Source organism: Macaca nemestrina, chromosome 18 (genome assembly GCF_043159975.1).
Source record: "Macaca nemestrina isolate mMacNem1 chromosome 18, mMacNem.hap1, whole genome shotgun sequence".
Taxonomy (NCBI): Eukaryota; Metazoa; Chordata; class Mammalia; order Primates; family Cercopithecidae; genus Macaca; species Macaca nemestrina.
In genome coordinates, this window is record NC_092142.1 from 1,025,881 (window position 1) to 1,048,894 (window position 23,014).

At 57.6% G+C, this 23,014-nt stretch overlaps 1 protein-coding gene across 3 annotated transcripts in view; it reads left to right on the forward strand.

Annotated features, from left to right (window-relative positions):
- LOC105485908 (RAB40C, member RAS oncogene family) overlaps positions 1–23,014 on the forward strand; it is a 41,659-nt gene that overhangs the window by 16,284 nt on the left and 2,361 nt on the right. For 2 of the 3 annotated variants that reach the window (XM_071083791.1, XM_011748515.3), the window contains exons 3-6: positions 13,017–13,077; positions 14,422–14,482; positions 21,442–21,519; positions 21,894–22,116. In XM_071083791.1, coding sequence (XP_070939892.1) covers positions 13,017–13,077; positions 14,422–14,482; positions 21,442–21,519; positions 21,894–22,116 — 423 coding nt within the window. Of the gene's footprint in view, positions 1–8,344; positions 9,787–13,016; positions 13,078–14,421; positions 14,483–21,441; positions 21,520–21,893; positions 22,117–23,014 lie in introns of all 3 variants that reach the window. The other variant, XM_071083792.1, reaches the window with a different exon arrangement.

Consider the following 23,014-nt stretch of genomic DNA (forward strand, 5'->3'; position numbering starts at 1 on the left):
TTGTGGTCCCGGTTACTTGAGAGGCTGAGGCAGGAGAATCACTTGAAGCCGGGAGGCGGAGGTTGGAGTGAGCTGAGACTGTGCTGCTGCACTCCAGCCTGGGCAACACAGCGAGACTCTGTGTCAAAAAAATAAATTAGCCTGGCGTGGTGGCGCACACTTGTAATAGTCTTAGCTCCTCAGGAGGCTGAGGCAGGAGGATCGCAGGAGCCCAAGGTGGAGGCTGCAGTGAGCCATGATTGTCCCACTACACTCCAGCCTGAGCGACACAGTGAGACTCGATCTCAAAAAAGAAAACCGTTTTCTAAAGGAGCCCCGTGGTCTCACATAGTCCCATCAGCAATGCATGAGAATTCCAGGTGCTCCACATCTTTGCCAACTTTTGATGTCAGCTTTCCATCTTTTAATTAATCGACTTTATTGAGGTGTAATTTGTGTACAAAAATCCCCTTTACCTTTCAAGTCTGCAATTCAGTGAGTGCGGACAGGCATGCCAGCCTGAGAAAGCACCAGCCCTTGCAGCCTTGCCCTCTGCAGGCCTCTCACACCCTGCCCCTGGCCTGGCAGCTGCTGGTCTGTGTCGCTGTAGACTCATCTGCCTTGTCTAGTCTTCACGTAAATGGAGCCACGCAGGGCGAACTCCCCCGTGTCTGGCTGCCTTCTTCCCACGCCTTCTGGTGAGCTTCAGCCACGTGGTCGAATGCGGTTGCTCCCCTCCTTCCTTGCGCTGAGTGGCCTCCCGTGTGCACGAGGCTGCGGTGCGTTTGCTCCACTCTAGATGGGCTTTGGGATGGTTTCCATGTTGGGTGATTCTCGCAGTGCTCCTGTGAGACGTCTCAGACGCGTGTGGTGACCACAGGTGCCCGTTTCTGTTGGGATGTACTGAGGAGTGGAAGCTGGGCTGTAGGACCTCTGTAGATGCTGCCAAGCCACTTTCCAAAGCAGTCACCCAGTTTCTGTCCCACAGGAGGGAGGGAGAGTCCTGTTTGTTCTGAGTCCTGCCTTCCTTTTAGCCACGCTGACTGCTGCAAGCTTGTTTCTTTGTAACAACTGTAGAATGTTTCTATTCTCTCAGTAACTATCCCCCAGTGGGTGGATTTTTAGTTTGGATCCAGTTTACTTCTAATCAATACAGGGCCGCAATAGATGGCCTTCGGTGGTTTCCACCTTTCCACTCCTTTTCTGTGACTGCTGTCACTAGTCCTCCCAGTCCTCAGTCCAGTGCGGGTTTCCCTGGCTGGGGCTTTGCCTTCTGCAGGCCCTAGAGGAAGATGTTCCCTTGCTCGCTGGGAGGTTGGCAGAATTCTGTTCTTGCTGGTGGTAGGACTGGCAGCAGCACCTTGCTGGGTGCAAGCCGACCCTTTCCCGGCTTCTCCAGGCCGCCTGCATTCTTCACAGAGGGCCCTTGCCCATTTGCAGCGCCAGCACTGGCGGGTGAGGTCCCTCTCGTGCTTTGACTCTCCTTCTATCTCATCTGTAGCTCAGCCGGGAAGGGCGGTTAAGGACTTGTGTAGTTAATTGACCCCACCCAGATAATCCCGGATGATCTCCCACCTCGAGATTGCACCCCTTAGTCCTGTCTGCAGAGCCCCATGCTGGCAACTCAGCAGCAAACAGCCCCTGCACTGTGCCCTGCAGGAACGTGGCTACTGGTGGCAGGCTGGCCCTGACAGACAGACTGCCACGTGAGCCACTGCCACGTGAGCCAAGGAACCTCCACTCCCGAGCCGAGGGTGGTGCACAGGCTCAGCAGCCAGCCTTCCTTGGCTGCCTTACAGCAACTCTGCTGACAGCCCCTGGGCAGATCGGCCTCCATGGGCAGGGACACAGGTCCCATGTCCACTCCCCAGACCACCAAGATGTTGGTGACTGTTGAAAACAAAGTCGCTTGGGCACAGTGGCTCACGCCCGTCATCCCAGCACTTTGGGAGGCTGAGGCAGGCAGATTACCTGAGGTCAGGAGTTTGAGACCAGCCTGGCCAACATGGTGAAACCCCATCTCTACTAAAAATACAAAAAAATTAGCTGGGCTTGGTGGTGGGCACCTGTAATCTCAGCTACTTGGGAGGCTGAGGCAGGAGAATCGCTTGAACATGGGAGGTGAAGGTTGCAGTGAGCTGAGATTGCGCCACCGCACTCCAGCCTGGGCAACACGAGTGAAACTCCATCTCAAAAAAACGAAAACAAAGTCGCATCTAGTAAAGCAGACAAAAAAGAAAAAGAAAAAAAACGAAGTTGCACCTGGTAAAGCAGACGCCTCAGTGACGTTTTCAGTCCCCTTCCTCCCCCTCCACTGCCCGTTTTCAGATGGATGCTGTGAGATCCCTCCAAAGGGTGCCCGAGTCTGCACCAGGCAATGTGCTGTGCCCATCACCACCTCCCTCCACACTTTCCTGGGCGGCCTCCACGCCCATGTATTCGCTGGTTCTCACGCTGCTACGAGACTGGGTCATTGTAAAGAAAAGCGATGTAATTGACTCACAGTTCCGCATGGCTGCAGAAGCCTCAGGAAACTTAGAGTCATGGCGGAAGGTACCTCTTCACAGGGCAGCACGAGAGAGAATGAGTGCAGAGTGAAGCGGGAAGCCCCTTCTGTTTTTTTTGTTTTTTTGAGACGGAGTCTCGCTCTGTTGCCCAGGCTGGAGTGCAGTGGCGTGATCTCGGCTCACTGCAAGCTCCGCCTCCCGGGTTCACGCCATTCTCCTGCCTCAGCCTCCCAAGTAGCTGGGACTACAGGCACCCGCCACCACACCCAGATAGTTTTTTGTATTTTTATAGAGACAGGGTTTCACCATGCTAGCCAGGATGGTCTCGATCTCCTGACCTCGTGATCCACCTGCCTCGGCCTCCCAAAGTGCTGGGATTACAGGCGTGAGCCACCGCGCCCAGCCGGGAAGCCCCTTCTAAAACACCATCAGGTGTGGGGAGAACTCATTCACCCTCACGAGAACAGCAGGGGGGAGCCGCTCCCATGATTTAATTCTCTCTACCTGGCCCCGCCCTCAACCCGTGGGGATTAGTCAAGGTGAGATTTGGGTGGGGACACAGCCAAACCTTACTGCTCCTGCTCAGCTCCCACCTGGCCCTCTGTCCCCTGAGCTCAGCTCCCACCTGGCCCTCTGTCCCCTGAGCTCAGCTCCCACCTGGCCCTCTGTCCCCTGAGCTCAGCTCCCACCTGGCCCTCTGTCCCCTGAGCTCAGCTCCCACCTGGCTCTCTGTCCCCTGAGGTCAGCTCCCACCTGGCCCTCTGTCCCCTGGGCCTGCTCAGCTCCCACCTGGCCCTCTGTCCCCTGAGCTCAGCTCCCACCTGGCCCTCTGTCCCCTGAGCTCAGCTCCCACCTGGTCCTCTGTCCCCTGAGCCTGCTCAGCTCCCACCTGGCCCTCTGTCCCCTGAGCTCAGCTCCCACCTGGCCCTCTGTCCCCTGGGCTCAGCTCCCACCTGGCCCTCTGTCCCCTGGGCCTGCTCAGCTCCCACCTGGCCCTCTGTCCCCTGAGCTCAGCTCCCACCTGGCCCTCTGTCCCCTGAGCTCAGCTCCCACCTGGTCCTCTGTCCCCTGAGCCTGCTCAGCTCCCACCTGGCCCTCTGTCCCCTGGGCCTGCTCAGCTCCCACCTGGTCCTCTGTCCCCTGAGCTCAGCTCCCACCTGGCCCTCTGTCCCCTGGGCTCAGCTCCCACCTGGCCCTCTGTCCCCTGGGCCTGCTCAGCTCCCACCTGGCCCTCTGTCCCCTGAGCTCAGCTCCCACCTGGCCCTCTGTCCCCTGAGCTCAGCTCCCACCTGGCCCTCTGTCCCCTGAGCTCAGCTCCCACCTGGCCCTCTGTCCCCTGAGCTCAGCTCCCACCTGGCCCTCTGTCCCCTGGGCCTGCTCAGCTCCCACCTGGTCCTCTGTCCCCTGAGCCTGCTCAGCTCCCACCTGGTCCTCTGTCCTTGCCTGATCCCAAAGAGCTGGGCGCCCGGACCGGCAATGCAGAGGCCAAGCCTGGGAGGCCCAGGATGCTGACTTCAGGCTGCCAATCCGTGGCCCTCAGTCCCATCAGGCCCCTTCTAGACAAATGGTTGTGGCATTTCCCTTTACCATCCTGAAAAGAATGAAACTCGGCTGGCCATGGTGGCTCACGCCTGTAATCCCGGTGCTTTGGGAGGCTGAGGCAGGTGGATCACTTGAGGTCAGGAGTTCGAGACCAGCCTAGCCAACATGGTGAAACCCCATCTCTACTAAAAATACAAAAAAAATTAGCTGGGCGCGGTGGCGGGCACCTGTAGTCTCCACTACTTGGGAGGCAGAGGCATAAGAATCACTTGAACCCAGGCGGTGGAGGTCGCCATGAGCCGAGATTGCACCACAATTGTGTGGCAGGTCATACCTGTCATCCCAGCCCTTTGGGAGGTCAAGGTAGGCAGATTGCTTGAACCCAGGAGCTCAAGACCAGCCTGGGCAACATAGTGAAACCCCTGACTCTACAAAAGATACAAAATTAGCCAGGTGTGGTGGTGGACGCCTGTAGTCCCAGCTACTCAGGAGGCTGAGGTGTGGGGAACACGTGAGCCCAGGAGTTGGAGGCTGCAGTGAGCCTTGATCACACCACTGCACTCCAGCCTGGGTGACAGAACGAGACCCCTTTTCAAAAAATAAAAGCGTGGACTAATGAGGTCAGATAGGTTTGACTGTTTGGGAACAGGGGTGCTGCCATGGCTGACTGAGGGGCCATGGGAGCCCCTCTCAATGCCACGTGAGGGGATGGGGAGGTCAGGCGGTGCCTGGTGTGATTCCCAGCAGGTAGCACAGGAGGTTTATTCTCTGGGAAAATTGAGTCGTGGACACCAGATGCCAGTGGGCATGGTGGGGGATGGGGTGGCGGGGGACAGGGTGGCGGGGAGCTGGTGGCCTGAGCAAGCCTCCTTACCTGGGAACCCAGTCCCACTGGTGTGCAGATGGGAGCCCGTGGCAGGATAATGGCAGCATAACTGTCAGCCCAAAAGAAGCAGCCTCCAGACGTTGCCTGGAGCCCCAACTTAGAAGCCAAAGTCACCAGCTTCCTGGTGGCTACTTAGGGTCTGTCCTTGAGGGTCCCCAGAATGTGAGGAAAGACCCAGACAGGCAGGAAAAGAGCTCAGGGAAGAACATCGTACCAATGGCGTCGTCAGAGATGCCGCATCCGGGAATGAAGGGCCGGACGCTGCCAGCGGGGAACTGCTCAGAGCACCGAAGGAGCTTTTAGAAATTATAAATAAGCAGCACATTTTTAAAAAGCCATACAAGGGCAGAAACGAAAGTTGAGGACATCTCTCAGAAAACAGAACCAAAAGAGATTAAAAAACAACCGGGCGGTCCCTGCAGTGGTTACCTTGGCTGGCGCGGCTCAGGATGGAGGGCGGGAGCCTCCGTGGGGGAACTGAGGCACGTCAGGATGTGTCTCCAGACTGCAAGGGCCACAGAGTATGAAAAACACCACCCAGAACAATGTGGGCAAAGAAAATGCCTTAAAAGCTTTTAGAAAACAGAGTGGGTCCCACAGGAGGGTGGGGACGTGAACAGCACCGGCCTGGTGGCTTGGGCGCCAGGCTGGGGCCAGATGTCACTTCGCACCAGCCTGGCTGGGAGTCCGCTGGCTGGGACTTGGACTCCTGTAACTGGTGGGGACGTGGCACCCCGTGCGGTAGACAGAACCAGCAGCCCAGGCGCCGGTGGCTTTGCTCTGGTGGCAGGACAGGTGTTCCTCCCTTCCTCAGTGTCCCCTGAGGTCAGAGCACCTGTCCTGGGGGAGCCGGCTCTCCCAGGTGGCTGACCAGGACGGCGCTGTGTGTCTCATGGGGTTGTGTTCAGTCGGCCAAGAGGCAGCGCCTGGCTGGGGCTAGACGAGCGAGAGGTTTGTTGGGAACAGTAAACCTGAGGTGGTGAGCAAGGCCTGCGGGGCCCAGCGGATGAGGAGGAGAGCAGGAGGGAGGGTGGCAGGAGTTGCTGGTGCCGCAGGAGGCCTCAGTGGACCCGCAGGGAGCAGCTGACCCTCATTGGCACTCTTGCCTTTTCACTGAACCGGGTGTTTGCTTAGCTTATTTTTGAAAAGACATTTCACCAAGAGGTAAAAGTGAGCAGCACACCAAAAGAACATGTCACGGCTAATACTGGGGGACCCCTTATGGGTTGGTGTTGAGCTCTGCAGCCGAAGCCCACTGCCCCTGCCCCTGTGCTGTCCCCCAGCGCGGGCTCCAGGCCTCTCCCAGGCCACTGCTCTGTGCCTCCAGGCGCTCCTCCTCCTTCCCCGCCCTGCCCCACTCCGTCACCCACCTGCCCGGACCCTGCCTGGATAATTGAGACCTTCCAGGCCAAGGACCCCCTCCCCAGGATCCTGACACCTGTCTGTCCCTCCTCTGAGAGTCCAGACCTTTTCCAGAGCCACATCCTGGAGCCAGGAGGGCTCCGTGTGGTCAGTGGCTGTGGCTTGCCGGGAACAAGACACTCAGTTGACTGTGCTAGAGAACAGGCCGCTGTTTGTGGCTAAATGGTATCCATGGGGATGTTGTTTCATAGTCTTCTTGAACTTTTTCTCCCCAGTGTTGCTGAGAATCCTGTTCAGACGCACAGTGTGGGCGGCCAGGTGTGGAGCCTGCGGGGTGGGTGGGAGGTCAGCAGGTCAGGAGGTCCCACGGGTGCCCACAGCAGACACCCAGTGGGAGGAGCGTCCCGGAGCCGCCTCTGATCCAAGAGCACAGCGCTCTAGAGGCCCCTGCTCTGTGGGTGGCTGACATGGTCCCCAGGCTTTGCCCGGCACCCCTGCCCCTTCTGTGGCAGCTACGGCTCCTGGCAGCCCTGGGCCATGGCGCCATCTAGGGGTGGCCTAGGGGAGTCCCCGGGCCATCAGCACCCGTCCTGTGGGTGTTGCTGGCGCCTGCCTGCTTGGCCAAATTGACACATGGAGGTAACTGTCAAGGAGGAGCAGCCATGGCCTTTGTGGCAATTGTGGTGTACAACCTTGGCCTCTCAGGTCAGCCTCGTGGGGGCTGCAGCAGCCAGGACCGAAAGGACCAAGGCCCCTCCGTCCATGTGTCCTGCTTGACAGAACTGTGGGAGGAGGGAGGTGTGGGAAGGATGTGGACGGCCTGAGTGCGGTTCCTCCCTGAAGAGTGTTGTTTCACTTGTGAGTGCGCACAGGACGGCTGCCCTCGCCTTTAGAATCAGGAGCACATGCCGCTGCCCTCGCCTTTAGAATCAGGAGCACAGGACGGCTGCCCTCGCCTTTAGAATCAGGAGCACAGGACGGCTGCCCTCGCCTTTAGAATCAGGAGCACGGTGCAGCAGCGTGCAGCACACTCGCTGGGTGAAGGGCCCGGCTTCCCCACACCGGCCGGCACTTGCTGCCAGCTGCCCTTTTCTGTGAGGCTGGGACGTGGTGTGGTGGTGGCTTGGATGTGTTTTTCTGCTGGACGATGATGTGGAATTGCCTTTTCACTGCTTCTTGGCCGTCAGTTTATCTTCTTTGGAGAAGTGTCTATTCAAGTCCTTTGCCCTTTTTTTAAAGTGTAATTTCCATATTTTTTTCCTCAGAGGATAGTTTTTCTTTTTTTTTTCTTTTTGAGACGGAGTCTGGCTCTGTCGCCCAGGCTGGAGTGCAGTGGCCAGATCTCAGCTCACTGCAAGCTCCGCCTCCCGGGTCTACGCCATTCTCCTGCCTCAGCCTTCCGAGTAGCTGGGACTACAGGCGCCACCACCTCGCCTGGCTAGTTTTGTGTATTTTTTAGTAGAGACGGGGTTTCACCGTGTTAGCCAGGATAGTCTCAGTCTCCTGACCTCGTGATCCGCCCATCTTGGCCTCCCAAAGTGCTGGGATTACAGGCGTGAGCCACCACGCCCGGCTGAGGATAGTTTTTCTTTTTTTTTTTTTTTGAGACGGAGTCTCGCTCTGTCACCCAGGCTGGAGTGCAGTGGCCGGATCTCAGCTCACTGCAAGCTCCGCCTCCCGGGTTTACGCCATTCTCCGGCCTCAGCCTCCCGAGTAGCTGGGACTACAGGCGCCCGCCACCTCGCCCGGCTAGTTTTTTTTTTTTGTATTTCTTAATAGAGACGGGGTTTCACCGTGTTAGCCAGGATGGTCTCGATCTCCTGACCTCGTGATCCGCCCGTCTCGGCCTCCCAAAGTGCTGGGATTACAGGCTTGAGCCACCGCGCCCGGCCGGATAGTTTTTCTTTAGTCCTTAAGGACTCAGCTTCTTATGTGGGCCTTAGTGGAAGTTGTGGGCAGCACCCAGGTCTAGACTTGGGTGACATGCACGGCCCTGGACTTGAGCAGGATTCCTGACTGGCTTGCCGTGAAGGGCACCACTGGGGCAGTGACGCAGCTTTCCACACAGCTCAGGAAGCACACAGTTGGCGCAGATGCTTCCAAAATGTCTCCAAGGGCTGTGGCCTCTACCACATTCTGATGTTGAACTGCCAAACTCCACCGCATCCCGATGGTGAACTAACTCCACCCCATCCCGATGGTGAACTAACTCCACCGCATCCCGATGGTGAACTGCCTAACTCCACCGCATTCCGATGGTGAACTAACTCCACCGCATCCCGATGGTGAAATGTGTAACTCCACCGCATCCCGATGGTGAACTGTGTAACTCCACCGCATCCCGATGGTGAACTGTGTAACTCCACCGCATCCCGATGGTGAACTGTGTAACTCCACCGCATCCCGATGGTGAACTGTGTAACTCCACCGCGTCCCGATGGTGAAATGTGTAACTCCACCGCGTCCCGATGGTGAACTAACTCCACCGCGTCCCGATGGTGAACTAACTCCACCGCGTCCCGATGGTGAACTAACTCCACCGCATCCCGATGGTGAACTAACTCCACCGCATCCCCATGGAAACTGTGTGACTCCACCGCATCCCGATGGTGAACTGTGTAACTCCACCGCATCCCGATGGTGAACTAACTCCACCGCATCCCGTTGGTGAACTAGCTCCACCGCATCCCGATGGTGAACTGCCTAACTCCACCGCATCCCAGTGGTGAACTAACTCCACCGCATCCCGATGGTGAAATGTGTAACTCCACTGCATCCCGATGGTGAACTGTGTAACTCCACCGCGTCCCGATGGTGAACTAACTCCACCGCATCCCGGTGGTAAACTAACTCCACCGCATCCCGATGGTGAACCGTGTAACTCCACCTCATCCCGATGGTGAACTGTGTAACTCCACCGCATCCCGATGGTGAACTGTGTAACTCCACCGCATCCCGATGGTGAACTGTGTAACTCCATCGCGTCCCGATGGTGAACTAACTCCACCGCATCCCGGTGGTAAACTAACTCCACCGCATCCCGATGGTGAACCGTGTAACTCCACCTCATCCCGATGGTGAACTGTGTAACTCCACCGCATCCCGATGGTGAACTGTGTAACTCCACCGCATCCCGATGGTGAACTAGCTCCACCGCATCCCGATGGTGAACTAACTCCACCGCGTCCCGATGGTGAACTAACTCCACCGCGTCCCGATGGAGAATTACTTAATGACATTGTCCCTGGGTACACATTGGTTATGGCTCCTGCAGTGATGGGCCGCTCACAGCTATGGCCCTTTTGGCACAACCATTGTTCCTTCTTGTCCTGGAAACAAGGACCTGAGAGAGACCGTCTGTCCATCCTAAAATCAGGATGTTTGGTTTCCTATTGTTGAGTTGGAGTCATTCGCAGAGTCCGATCAATCCCTAGGAGACGTGTGATCTGCAGACATTTCCCTGCATCTCTGGGTTGCATTTTTCTCTCTCTCGATGGTGTCCTTCGATGCGTGAGAACAGCCTTTGATGGGCATTAGGGGGTGGTCAGGCAGAAGGATGGCGTGGGTGGAAGCGCTGATGCCTGCAGAAGGGTGCCGTAGGCAAAGTGACCCGCAGGGTTGGCTTGCAGGGGTAGGCGCCACACGGAGAGACAGACGGGCACAGGCACACACAGGCACACTGTGCAGGCACACACAGACACACACAGACACAGGCACACACAGGCACACACAGGCACACTGTGCAGGCACACACAGACACAGACACACACAGACACAGGCACACACAGGCACACTGTGCAGGCACACACACACACACGGGCACACACAGACACACACAGACACAGGCACACACGGGCACACACAGACACACACAGGCACACACAGACACACGGGCACACACAGGCACACTGTGCAGGCGCGCGCACACACACACACACAGACACACACGGGCACACACACACACGGGCACACACACACAGACACACGGGCACACACAGGCACACTGTGCAGGCACACACAGACACACACGGGCACACACAGACACACACGGGCACACACAGACACACAGACACACAGGCACACATAGGCACACTGTGCAGGCACACACAGACACACACAGACACACACAGACACAGGCACACACGGGCACACACAGACACACACAGACACACACAGGCACACACAGACACACGGGCACACACGGGCACACTGTGCAGGCGCGCGCACACACACACACACAGACACACACGGGCACACACACACGGGCACACACACAGACACACACGGGCACACACAGACACACACAGGCACACACAGACACACGGGCACACACAGGCACACTGTGCAGGCACGCGCACACACACACACACAGACACACGGGCACACACGGGCACACACAGACACAGACACACTGTGCAGGCACACATGGACACGCGGGCACACTGTGCAGGCACACACGGACACACACGGGCACACACAGACACACACAGGCACACACAGACACACTGTGCAGGCACACACGGACACACGGGCACACACGGGCACACTGTGCAGGCACACACGGACACGGGCACACACGGGCACACACAGACACACAGACACGGGCACACACGGGCATACACAGACACACACGGGCACACACGGGCACACAGACACAGACACACGGGCACACACGGGCACACGGACACACACAGACACACGGGCACACGGGCACACACAGGCACACATGGGCACACACAGGCACACACAGACACAGGCACACACGGGCACACACAGACACAGACACACACAGGCACACACGGGCACACACAGACACAGACACACAGGGGCACACACAGACACACACAGACACGGGCACACACGGGCACACACAGGCACACACAGACACACACGGGCACACAGGCACACACAGACACACACGGGCACACACGGGCACACTGTGCAGGTGTGCTCTGTGGGAGGGCATCACTGATGTTTAAAAAGTGCCCGTTTCCAAGCCCCTTGGAGAAAGTGTCATAAAAAGACAAAACATGAATGATGTTTCTAAGGTGGGGGAAGGGGCTGAGCCCTAAAGGTAGAAGCTTCTGGAAAGTTTCCAGAAGGCTCAGAGCCTGTTTAAGATGTCGTGCCTGCCTTAAGTGTCCAGAACTGTTACTTTTGATTTGTCTTGGACTGACCTTTTCCCATAAAACTGTAAGGAAATAAAAAGTAATGATGTGATGTGGGCCAGGCGCAGTGGCTCACACCTGTAATCCCAGTTCTTTGGGAGGCTGAGGCGGGTGGATCACCTAAAGTCAGGAATTTGTGACCAGCCTGGCCAACATGGTGAAACCCTGTCTCTACTAAAATTACAAAAAGTAGCCGGCCGTGGTGAGAGGCACCTATAGTCCCAGCTACTTGGGAGGCTGAGGTGGGAGAATCGCTTGAACCCAGGAGGTGGAGTTTATAGTAAGCCGAGATCGCGCCACTGCACTCCAGCCTGGGCAACAGAGCGAAACTCCGTCTCAAGAAACAGAACAAAACAAAACAAAAAACAACAAAAAAAACGCTGGGCACAGTGGCTCATGCCTGTATCCCAGCACTTTGGGAAGCCGAGGCAGGCAGATCACAAGGTCAGGAGATCGAGACCCTCCTGGAACATGGTGAAACCGTGTCCCTACTAAAAATATAAAAAAACTAGCCGGGCGAGGTGGCGGCGCCTGGAGTCCCAGCTACTCGGGAGGCTGAGGCAGGAGAATGGTGTGAACCCAGGAGGCGGAGCTTGCAGTGAGCAGAGATGGGCCACTGCACTCCAGCCTGGGTGACCAAGCGAGACTCCGTCTCCAAAAACAAAACAAATGTGGCACGCAGGCTGCTGGCTGGCTGAGGTCAGTCCAGAGAAGCAGCATTTTATTTATTTATTTATTTATTGAGCTCTGTTGCCCGGGCAAGAGTGCAATGGCGTGATCTCGGCTCACTGCAAGCTCTGCCTCCCAGCTTCAAGTGATTCTCCTGCTTCAGCCTCCCAAGTAGCTGGGATTAAAGGCACCCGCCACCGCGCCCAGCTAATTTTTTGTATTTTTAGTAGAGACAGAGTTTCACTATGTTGGCCAGGCTGCTCTCAAACTCCTGATCGCATGATCTGCCCACTTCGGCCTCCCAAAGTGCTGGGATTACAGGCGTGAGCCACCACACCCGGCCAGAAGCAGCATTTTTAAACTTGCTTGGCCTTCCCTAACACCAAACTTGTCGGTTCCTGGGCTGCAGCAAGCCAAGACTGGGAAATAAATTCACCTTCGAGAATTCAACCTCAAAATGCATACGAAGTAGGTCAGGGTGGAAATAAGGCACTGCCCTTTCTCCAGGCACGCTGGAGTCCACACCCTGCCTTTGCCCAGTATCCTCTGAGGGAGAGGCCCTGTGCCTTGCACCCAGCGCAGCCCACAGAGGGAGGCCCCGTTCCGGGCAAGCTGTGCCCACGAAGAGGCTGGCCTGCTGGGCTGTGGGGCCCGATGGCCTGACCCTGTTCTGACCACGCTCCTGCCCTGCCCTGCCCGTGGCCCGTGTGCAGAAGCGGGCAGGCCTGGTTTGCTGGGCTGGAGCCCCCAGATTGCCCCCTGCCCCACTGACTGAGTGTGGGGGACCTGCTTCTCCACTTCCTCCATATAGGGCTCGGCCCTGGGTGGCTGGTGGCCGAGGCTAGTCTGGCGGGCGCTTGCTCCAAGTGGTGCGTCCCCTCAGCGCCCTGTGCTTCCTCGCAGGGATCGACTACAAGACCACCACCATCCTGCTGGACGGCCGGCGCGTGAAGCTGGAGCTCTGGTGAGTCGGGGCCGCGGCACTTCAGTTCCTGGCTGGGGACACGAATGCCGCTGGGAGAACAGAACCTTCAGAGGAGCAGGAAAATGTCCTGTGCACATTTCACATGGGGGAGCCCCTCACAGCCCCTGTGTGAACACAGAATGGGTTTTGCTCCGAGAGGCAAACAGTCTGGGGCACTGTGTCCCGAGAGATCCCAGCTTCCCTTCTGCCCTGGAAGACCTGATTCCATGGTGGCTGTGGCCCTTCCCTCCCGCTTCTGCCGGCTTCACCTTAAAGAGCATTTCCCAGCCGGGCGGTGGCCCAGCCTGTCATCCCAGCACTGTGGGGGCCGAGGATGGTGGATCACCTGAGGTCAGGAGTCCGGGACCAGCCTGGCCAACATGGTGAAACCCCATCTCTACCAAAAATACAAAAATTGGGCTGGGCGCGGAGGCTCACGCCTGTAATCCCAGCACTTTGGGAGGCCGAGGCGGGCGGATCAGCAGGTCAGATCGAGACCATCCTGGCTAACACAGTGAAACCCCGTCTCCACTAAAAATACAAAAAATTAGTCAGACGTGGTGACGGGCACCTGTAGTCCCAGCTACTTGGGAGGCTAAGGCAGGAGAATGGCATGAACCCAGAAGGCGGAGCTTGCAGTGAGCCGAGATCACACTATTGCACTCCAGCCTGGGTGACAAAACAAGACTCTGTCTCAAAAAAACTAAAAAATAAAAATTGGCCGGGCGTACTGGCTTATGCCTATAATCCTAGCACTTTGGGAGGCTGAGGCGGGTGGATCACCTGAGGTCAGGAGTTGGAGACCAGCCTGGCCACCAAAAATACAAAAATTAGCCAGGTGTGGTGGCAGGCACGTGTAGTCCCAGCCACTCAGGAGGCTGAGGCAGGAGAATCACTTGAACCCGAGAGGCAGAGCTTGCAGTGAGCTGAGATCGTACCACTGCACTCCAGCCTGGGTGACAGAACGAGACTCCGTCTCAAAAGCATTTCCCAGAACGTCAGCGTTGATGAGATGTCAGTGTCCACAGGGTTGGGGTTCCCCAGCCTGGCAGGACAGTCTCCTGGAGCTCCCAGGCTCCTGTGGAGGCCTGCTCACTCACCAGGTGGGCGGAGGCCCTTCTGCTGCCTGCTTGACTCAGCAGCACGGCGCCAGGCTGCTGTGACCTGTGCAGACAGTCTCTTAGTACAGCCCCATTGGCACCTGTCCTGGCCACCCCGCTGCCCTCAGGACATCCAGGTGGGTCCGCAGAGGAGGGCAGGAGGCGAGCCTCTCCCGGGGACCACAGTGCAGGCGCTGAGGCTGCGTGGCCCCGTCCCAGCCCCTCCCTTCCCTGTGTGTTTCAGGGATACGTCGGGCCAGGGCCGGTTCTGCACCATCTTCAGGTCCTACTCCAGAGGCGCCCAGGTAAGGCCAGCACCACTCTTCCTGCTGCTTTCCAAAAGATGTTTCTCCTGATTGTTTCTGAATGTGAGTTGTCCTGTCAAACCCCCAAGCACTTTCTCTCTTTGTAAGGATATTTTCACGTTTGTTTGTTTGTTTGTTTGTTTGTTTTGAGACGCAGCCTCACTCTGTCACCCAGGCTGGAGTGCAATGGCACAATCTCGGCTTACTGCAGCCTCCCCGTCCCGGGTTCAAGCGATTCTCCTGCCTCAGCCTCCCCAGTAGCTGGGATTACAGGCGTGGTGGGTGTACTTGGGGCCATGTGTGTGTGCACAGGTACAGTGGATGCACTCAGGGCCATATGTGTGCAGGCATGTGCACGGGTGTGGCGGGGGCACCGGCTCGGCCACCCTCATTTCTGTCTCTGGGCCCCCCAGCACGCTTTTGTGCTGACTGGATCTGCTGGTGAATGGGAGGCCGGAAGGAGGCGAAGGACATAAAGCGTATGTGAACAGACCTGTCATGGCCACTGTTGTTGCTGCTTCAGTGAGAGGGATTCGAGCAGGTCTGTCCCATCTGTGATGCCCCTAAGATTTCTGGAAGAGCCAGGGGAGACCCTCCAGGGCCACGTCCTTAGCCTGGAGCCCCCCATGTGGGCCCAGGGAGGCTGCCTGGGTCTGAGGTCTGGATCCTTTGGGGGCGAAGGTTCAGGTCTGCGCCAGGCAGCTTCTGGCTCAGGTGGGTCCCGTCTGGGCAGGAAGCTGCCCCAGGTGAGACGGGGACGGACACTGGAGTTTCATTCCCCGGCAAACTCATTTCCTTCCGTTTCTACACTGAAGTGTAGTCCATGTCAGCTCTGCTGTCTTCTACCTGCTGATGGTGGGTGGGAAGGACCCCAGGGTGGGATGGGTAGCACCCTGTCCCGGGAGTTCCCTCAGAGATGTTGGCGACTCCCTCGTGGGAGCAGAAGGGCCAGCAGGCTCTGTGCCATCCCTGTGAGAAGTGGGGTGACATGGCCATGATGCACGGAGCTGGCAGGTGGAAGACAGGCAGGCTCAAGGGTGTGTTCCACGGGCCCTGCTTGCTATTAAAAGAGGAGCTGGGGCCGGGCGCAGTGCCTCACGCCTGTAATCCCAGCACTTTAGGAGGCCAACGCAGGCGGATCAGGCGGATCACAAGGTCAGGAGTTCGAGACCAGCCTGACCAACATGGTGAAACCCCGTCTCTACCAAAAATACAAAAATTAGCCAGGCGTGGTGGCGCGCGCCTATAATCCCAGCTACTCAAGAGGCTGAGGCAGGAGAATTGCTTGAACCCAGGAGGCGGAGGTTGCAGTGAGCTGAGATTGTGCCACTGCACTCCAGCCTGGGTGATAAGAGTGAGACTCCATCTCAAAAAAAAAAGGAGGAGGTGTGTGGGTGATTTACATCTACAAAAACGCCTTCTTGTCTTCCTTTTACTTTTAAGTATTTCGTGATTTTTCTACAATAAACATATACTATTTTGGTATTAAAAAATGTGGGGCGCGGTTATCTTGGATGACAATAAAGGGTTGTTGGGGAGATGCTGGAAAAGGCAGCAGGGAGGCTGAACCTGACGGGCATCCCACCTCCCCCTGACAGGCTCCACCGTGGGCATCCCAGCCCCCCCCACAGGCTCCATCCCGGGCATCCCGGCCCCCCCGACAGGCTCCACCCCGGGCATCCCAGCCCCCCCCACAGGCTCCATCCCGGGCATCCCAGACCCCCGACAGGCTCCACCCCGGGCATTCCAGCCCCCCCTGACAGGCTGCACCCCGGGCATCCCAGCCCCCCCGACAGGCTGCACCCCGGGCATCCCAGCCCCCCCGACAGGCTCCACCCCGGGTATCCCAGCCCCCCCCCAACAGGCTCCACCGCGGGCATCCCAGCTCCCCCTGATGGGGCTCCACTGCAGGCATTCCAGCTCCCACACTGGGAGGTCCGTGGGACATGAGGGCCAGCACAGTCATGATTTCTGTTCAACTGCATGAGAACTTAAAAACAAAAAGCAGTTCACAAGCTCTGCATTTGCCAGGCTGAGGTTCTGGAAAGCAAGCTCTGTTATCATGTCTGTGTTCTTTCCAAAGCATCTGGCAGAACCGGTTATGTGTTTGTTTTGCCTTGTTAATTCTGGAAGTTCTTACTGTCCTTTTCCACATGAGAGGAGCAAGTTACAGACGCAGGTGCACATGTTGGTCCTGGGTTGAGGGTGCCAGGCGCTTCCTTGCCCTAGGAGAAGCACCTGAGCCTCAAGGCGGGCCTCTGGCTGCTGTGACTGAGCATTTGGGCCACCCCGGGAGCCCAGCCCTGTCCTGTGTCTCTCCTGCCTGGTGAGCAGCGGTGAGGTGAGGTGCATCCAGCCGAGGTGCAGAGCCTGCGTTTGCAGCAGGGTTTCTCCCGCCGCCCCGATGAGACACAGACTAGCAAGGACTGTCTGTCTCAGCTGGGATTTGTCACTCTGCCGCCCTCTGTTAAGAGTGGAGAGGCCTGGCCGGGCGCAGTGGCTCAAGCCTGTAATCCCAGCACTTTGGGAGGCCAAGATGGGCAGATCACGAGGTCAGAAGATCGAGACCATCCTGGCTAACACGGCGAAACCCCGTCTCTACTAAAAGAAAAAAAAAAAAAAAAAAAGAGTGGAGAGGCCTGGCAGGTCCCCACAGCCTGGGTCTTGCAGATGGTACCAGCAAAGGCCACTGGCCACTCCCTGCTGCCGTCACCTGTCTCACAGCAGCAGCCCCATGGCTCTTCGCATGAGGCCTTTCACGTGCCGCCAGAAGCCAGGCTTCCTAGGCTTTGTGGTTGCGTTTGCATGTTGTGTTGCTGTGATCTGAGGCAGCCCCTCTCAGAAGCAGGTGCCACCCACTGGTGGGATGAGCGAGTCACCCAGGTGCAGGTCTCTTGGTGTGTGGAGGGTGGGGCAGGCTCCTTGTAACTGCAGTGTGGTTGACGGGACGAGCTGTCCCGTTTGGCTGAGAATGTGGGGTCAGCGGGCTTAGCACCAGGAAGGGTGTGGCCAAGTGCCGTGTCTCCTTCAGGATGGAGGTGTGGGTTTGTTCCCTGAGAAGGGGTTTATGTGGAGAGTGGTACGGAAGGCACGCATGCTGCTGGCTTGTTGGCACACAGGCGGGCGGGTGGGCGTGAGTGGGCACGGCTTGGCAGTAGCTCCCACTTTACATGTCAGTTGCTCCTGGGCAGAGCCTGGGTGCAGGGATGCAGGCAGGAGGGCTCCACTCTGGCTGGCTGTACCTTGGGAGCTTCAACCACATGGATGGAAGGGGCATGTGTTTGTCAAAATTCATCAAAATGTTCATACCTCGAATCTTTGTATTTTCTGCTTTGTAAATTACAGCTCAGTAAAAAATGATAGCATAAAGGGCACCCACTCTTAGGCCCGGCAGTTCTACTTCTGGGAATTTATCGTGTAGGTCGAGTTGAACAAAAAAAGTGTAAATGTACTCAGATGTATGTTGCCAACGTTACCCAGGAGCCAGCGCAGTTAACGAGCGGGCGGGAGGGCGGGGTCTGAGCTCAGCGCGTGCTGGTGGGAGCAGCGCAAGTGCCTCGACCCCGCCCCGAGGCGTGAGCGGCACCCTGGACACGCGGAGGAAACTGACTGTCCGGCTCCTGGTGGGGCGGCTCCTGGTGGGGCGTAGAGTAGGGGAAGAGCGCGCACTGACTCATCCCCTAGAGCCTCGCTCTTTTTTTCGTTTTGTTTTGTTTTTTGAGACAGGGTCTCGCTCTGTCACCCAGGCTGGAGTGCAGTGGCGCCATCTCGGTTCGCTGTAAGCTCCGCCTCCCGGTCCAAGCGATTCTCCTGCCTCCGCCTCCTGAGTAGCTGGGACTAGGTGTGCACCACCGCGTCCAGCTAATTTCTGTATTTTTAGTAGAGACGGGGTTTCACCATGTTGGCCAGGATGGTCTGCTTCTCTTGACCTCATGATCCGCCCACCTTGGCCTCCCAAAGTGCTGGGATTGCAGGCGTGAGCCGCCGCGCCCAGCCAAAGTTGCTAGTTTTTAAAAAGTCAGATCATGCCGGGCGCGGTGGCTCACGCCTGCAATCCCAGCACTTTGGGAGGCCAAGGTGGGCGGATCACGAGGTCAGGAGTTCGAGACCAGCCTGACCAACATAGTGAAACCTCGTCTTTACCAAAAATACAAAAATTAGCCAGGCGTGGTGGCGGGCGCCTATAATCCCAGCTACTCAGGAGGCTGAGGCAGAAGAATCGCTTGAACCTGGGAGGCGGAGCTTGCAGTGAGCCGAAATCACACCATTTCACTCCAGCCTGGATGACAGAGCGAGACTCAGTCTCAAAAAAAAAAAAAAAAAAAATCAGATCATGTGTTAGTTTGAAAATAGACGGTGGTGGAAGAGTCTGTTTGCCCCGTGCTCTGCCCCTTTGAGACACGCGGCTGAGGGTGCTAAGGGTGCCGTCTGTTAGGAGGCTTCTGGTCACCAAGGGTCTCCTTTTCCTTTCTCACTCCGTGGTCATTTGGGTCCCTGTGGCCTCACCGTGACCCGCGCTGGAGCATGCCTCGGGGTCCTCCTGTGTCATCAGCCCTGCCCGTAACCCCTGCTCCTGAGACGTGGGCGTCCCAGGAAGTGCGGGCCTGCTCAGGGCAGCGGCCGGGAGGTGTGGCCAGGGCCCCCAGCCTCACAGCACACTTGGAGCCTGAGCCAGCCCATCAGCCAGGAGATGGGCCTTCTGCTCTCTTTCTAGAGTTTTCAGTGTCATGGGAACAGGGGTGTTTGCCACAGAAAACAGGTCAGCATAAAAAGTCGCGCACTTTCCAGCCTTTTAGCATTTGTGTCCACATAAACTTCTTCAGTGTAATGTGTTGTGTGTTTATACTTTTATTTTTTAAAAATCATGCTGGGCCGGGCGCGGTGGCTCATGCCTGTAATCCCAGCACTTTGGGAGGCCAAGGTGGGCGGATCACGAGGTCAGGAGATGGAGACCATCCTGGCTAACACAGTGAAACCCCGTCTCTTCTAAAAAATACAAAAAAAAATTAGCCCGGTGTGGTGGGGGGCACTTGTAGTCCTAGCTACCTGGAGGCTGAGGCAGGAGAATGGCGTGAACCTGGGAGGTGGAGCTTGCAATGAGTCGAGATCGCGCCATTGCACTCCAGCCTGGGCGACAGAGTGAGACTCTGTCTCAAAAAAAAAAAAAAATGCTGGGCTGGGCACAGTGGCTCACACCTGTGATCCCAGCACTTTAGGAAGTTGAGGCAGGAGGATCACTTGAGGCCAGGGGTTCAAGACCAGCCTGGGCAACATAGCAAAACCCCATCTCTAAAAAATGTTTTTAAAAACTTAGCCAGGCGTGGTGGCTCACACCTGTAGTCCCAGCCACTCGGGAGGCTGAGGCAGGAGGATTGACTGAGCTCAGAATATCAGGCTGCAGTGAGCCATGATCGTGCCACTGCATGAACCCCAGCCTGGGTGACAGAGTGAGACCCTGTCTCAAAAAAAACAAGAACATGCCATCCACAGTGCTGGGACCTGTGTTCTCACCTCACCTGGGCTGTCTGTCTCTCCTTGGCCAGCATGGACGCTTCTACATGCACTGCTGCTGTTTTCAGCGTCTGCACGGTACATTTCACCGCTGCTTACTTGGCCGTCCTCTGAGGCTGGACATTTAATTTGTGTCTGGTTTGTTGTTGTTATCAGCGCTGCTGTGACACACATCCTCAGTTACTTCCGAGTCATGGGCTTGCCACACAGGAGGTTGCCACGTGGGAGGTTGCCACGCGGGAGGGTGGGCTGTGTTGCATGCTTTGGTGGCCCACTCCCCAGTCTCTCCCCCTCCCCCAGCAGCAAATGAGCCAGCCCCTGTCCCTGTGCCCCAAGCTCCAGGGTTAACCCCTGGGTGTGCATTTGTTTGTTCTGAATCTTATCATTTATCATCCACCAGACTGACTTGGCCATCTCTGGCCTCGAAGGGTCTCCCTCAGCAAGAGGAGTCCTTCCTGAGCTGCCGCTCCATCCTGAGCAAATCCTTCGCCCTAGGAGCTTAGTAATTTCGGTCTTGTTCTAAACAGGACCTGGGGGCTACACTTGAGTCTTCCAGATATCAAAAGATGGTTCTAAGAGGCTCCAAAAACACTATTTTTCAGATGGACAGTGCCCTCTTCCTGCAACCTCAGCCCCTTGTGTGATAGGCTCTTTGGTTAAGTGAAGGTTTTGTCAGCCTAGGAGTAGGGTGGATCCCAGCTCATTGGCTGGATCTGGTTGCAGAATTACAGGGTGGGAGTAGACGTTGGGGAGCGGCGGGTGTGGGGGAATGGGCCTGTGATGTTACCATTTCGCCCAACGGGGCACTGAGTGTGAGCAGTGTGCTCCCCGGTGCTGCTGGGGAGCCATGACTGTCACTGCCGAGATATTTAGGGCAGGTGGAAACAGCCCAGAGCTGAGCTCCAAGTAATTGGTCTCCAAGGGATATGGCAGAAAGTCCCCGTGGCAAAACCTGCTCTGCCTGGCTGGGGGAGCTTCGCAGAAACTGTCCTGGAGGGACTGGAATTCTGCTCTGCAAGTTTTAGGTTGGAAAACTCAGAAATGTCCCCACTCAGCTCTGTCCCGGGTGTCCCCAGGAGGGTTCACCGATGGACTGGCCGAGAGGACACTTGCTTCCACAGCTGCACGTCCCCCGGCTGCCAGGACCCCTCATCTGCCTGCCCAGGAAGCTTCCACAGGCTGATGGCTCCAGGGGAGGGAGGGGAGGCAGCATTTATGACACCATGGAAGGCACCCACCCTCCTGTTGCAGTCCTTGCCGGGTGAGGGCAGAGGTGGGGGGCAGGGCTGCACCAGCTGTGTGGAGGGCAGCGCCCATCTGCCCGTCCGCCAAGTACTAAGTATCTTTGGCCCTGCCCGGGAACCGAGACCCCTGCACCTGAGAGTCCCTGGGCCTCGGCTGGCCGTGCGTGTCGGTGACCCCTGGTGACCCCCAAGTCTCTGTTGCAGGGGATCCTTCTGGTGTATGACATCACCAACCGCTGGTCCTTTGACGGCATCGACCGCTGGATCAAGGAGATCGATGAGGTAGGCCTGGGTCCGGGGAGCCCTCCCGGGGAAGGCAGACTGGATGGAGGTGCCTGGGCCCCAGGTAGGCTCTGGATTCCCGCCTGCCACCCCTCCTGTGGCCCTGGCTCTGCACCCTGCACTGTCCCATGGCCTACACCTGGGCGTGCTGGTCACTGTGCACGCAACGGCCAGGCATGGAGCCCGGCAAGACCAGGAGCTACGGGGCCACCTGGAAGGGCCTACACTGTGGGGCCTGAGCCCTGGGCTCTGCCCACCTCGACCTCCCACGGCCCCCACCCCGTCATAGGCCAGACAGTGAGGGCGGGCCCTGCTGCGGCTGAGGGGTGGGTGGCGCCCTGCGTTTGTGCTTCTGCTGAGTTCTGTGCCCCCAGCACGCACCCGGAGTGCCCCGGATCTTGGTTGGAAACCGGCTGCACCTGGCCTTCAAGCGGCAGGTCCCGACGGAGCAGGCCCGCGCGTATGCAGAGAAAAACTGCATGACCTTCTTTGAGGTCAGCCCCCTGTGCAACTTCAATGTCATCGAGTCCTTCACGGAGCTGTCCCGCATCGTGCTCATGCGGCATGGCATGGAGAAGATCTGGAGGCCCAACCGAGGTGCGTGGGCGGGTGCCCGCCAGCCCTGTGGTCCCCAAACCCGGGCTGCCCTGATCACGTGGAGGCTGAGGGGGGCCGGGGGCCAGTGAGGAAGGTTCAGGCAGGTCCCTTGGCCATGTGCAGTAGGGGCTCAGCCGGCAGCAGGCCAGTGACTTGGTAAGAGTAGCCTCGGGGGGAGAGGCAGCAGCACCGGGGGGCACAGGAGGAGCTGGTGACCTCCCTCAGGGTGCCGCCGTGGCAGCTGCACTCTGCCATTCCTGTGGGTCCCCGGCATTGCTGGTGTGGCAGTGTGTTCTCACTCCTTCCCTGGTTCTGGGGCTGGCATCCTGCTGTCAGGGGGGCACAGGAGCCATGCCTGCAGCTTCGTGTTTTTTCATTTTCTCTTCCTGGGAGGCCACGTCCTTGATCAGAGGTCCCAGTGGAGCCCCCTCAGGAAGGTACTGTTGATTCTGTGGTGCCTCCCGGCAGGGTTCACCACTGGACAGAGAGAGGGTGGCTGACGGTGTCACTGTCCTTCTTAAGAGGAAGCACGGGCCGGGCGCGGTGGCTCATGCCTATAATCCCAGCACTTTGGGAGGCCGTGGCAGGTGGATCACCTGAGGTCAGGAGTTCGAGACCAGCCTGGCCAACACGGTGAAGCCCCATCTGTACTAAAAATACAAAAATTAACTGGGCGCAGTGGCGGGCGCCTGTAATCCCAGACACTCAGGAGGCTGAGGCAGGAGAATTGCTTGAACCCGGGAGGAGGAGGTTGCGGTGAGCGGAGATCGCGCCACTGCACTCGAGCCTGGGCTACACGGCAAGACTCCGTCTCAAAACAAAACAAAACAAAAAAAACTATAAAGCAAGCACAGGGAGCTGTGAAGAGCCTGGTTGTACCCCAGGTCAGCATAACCCA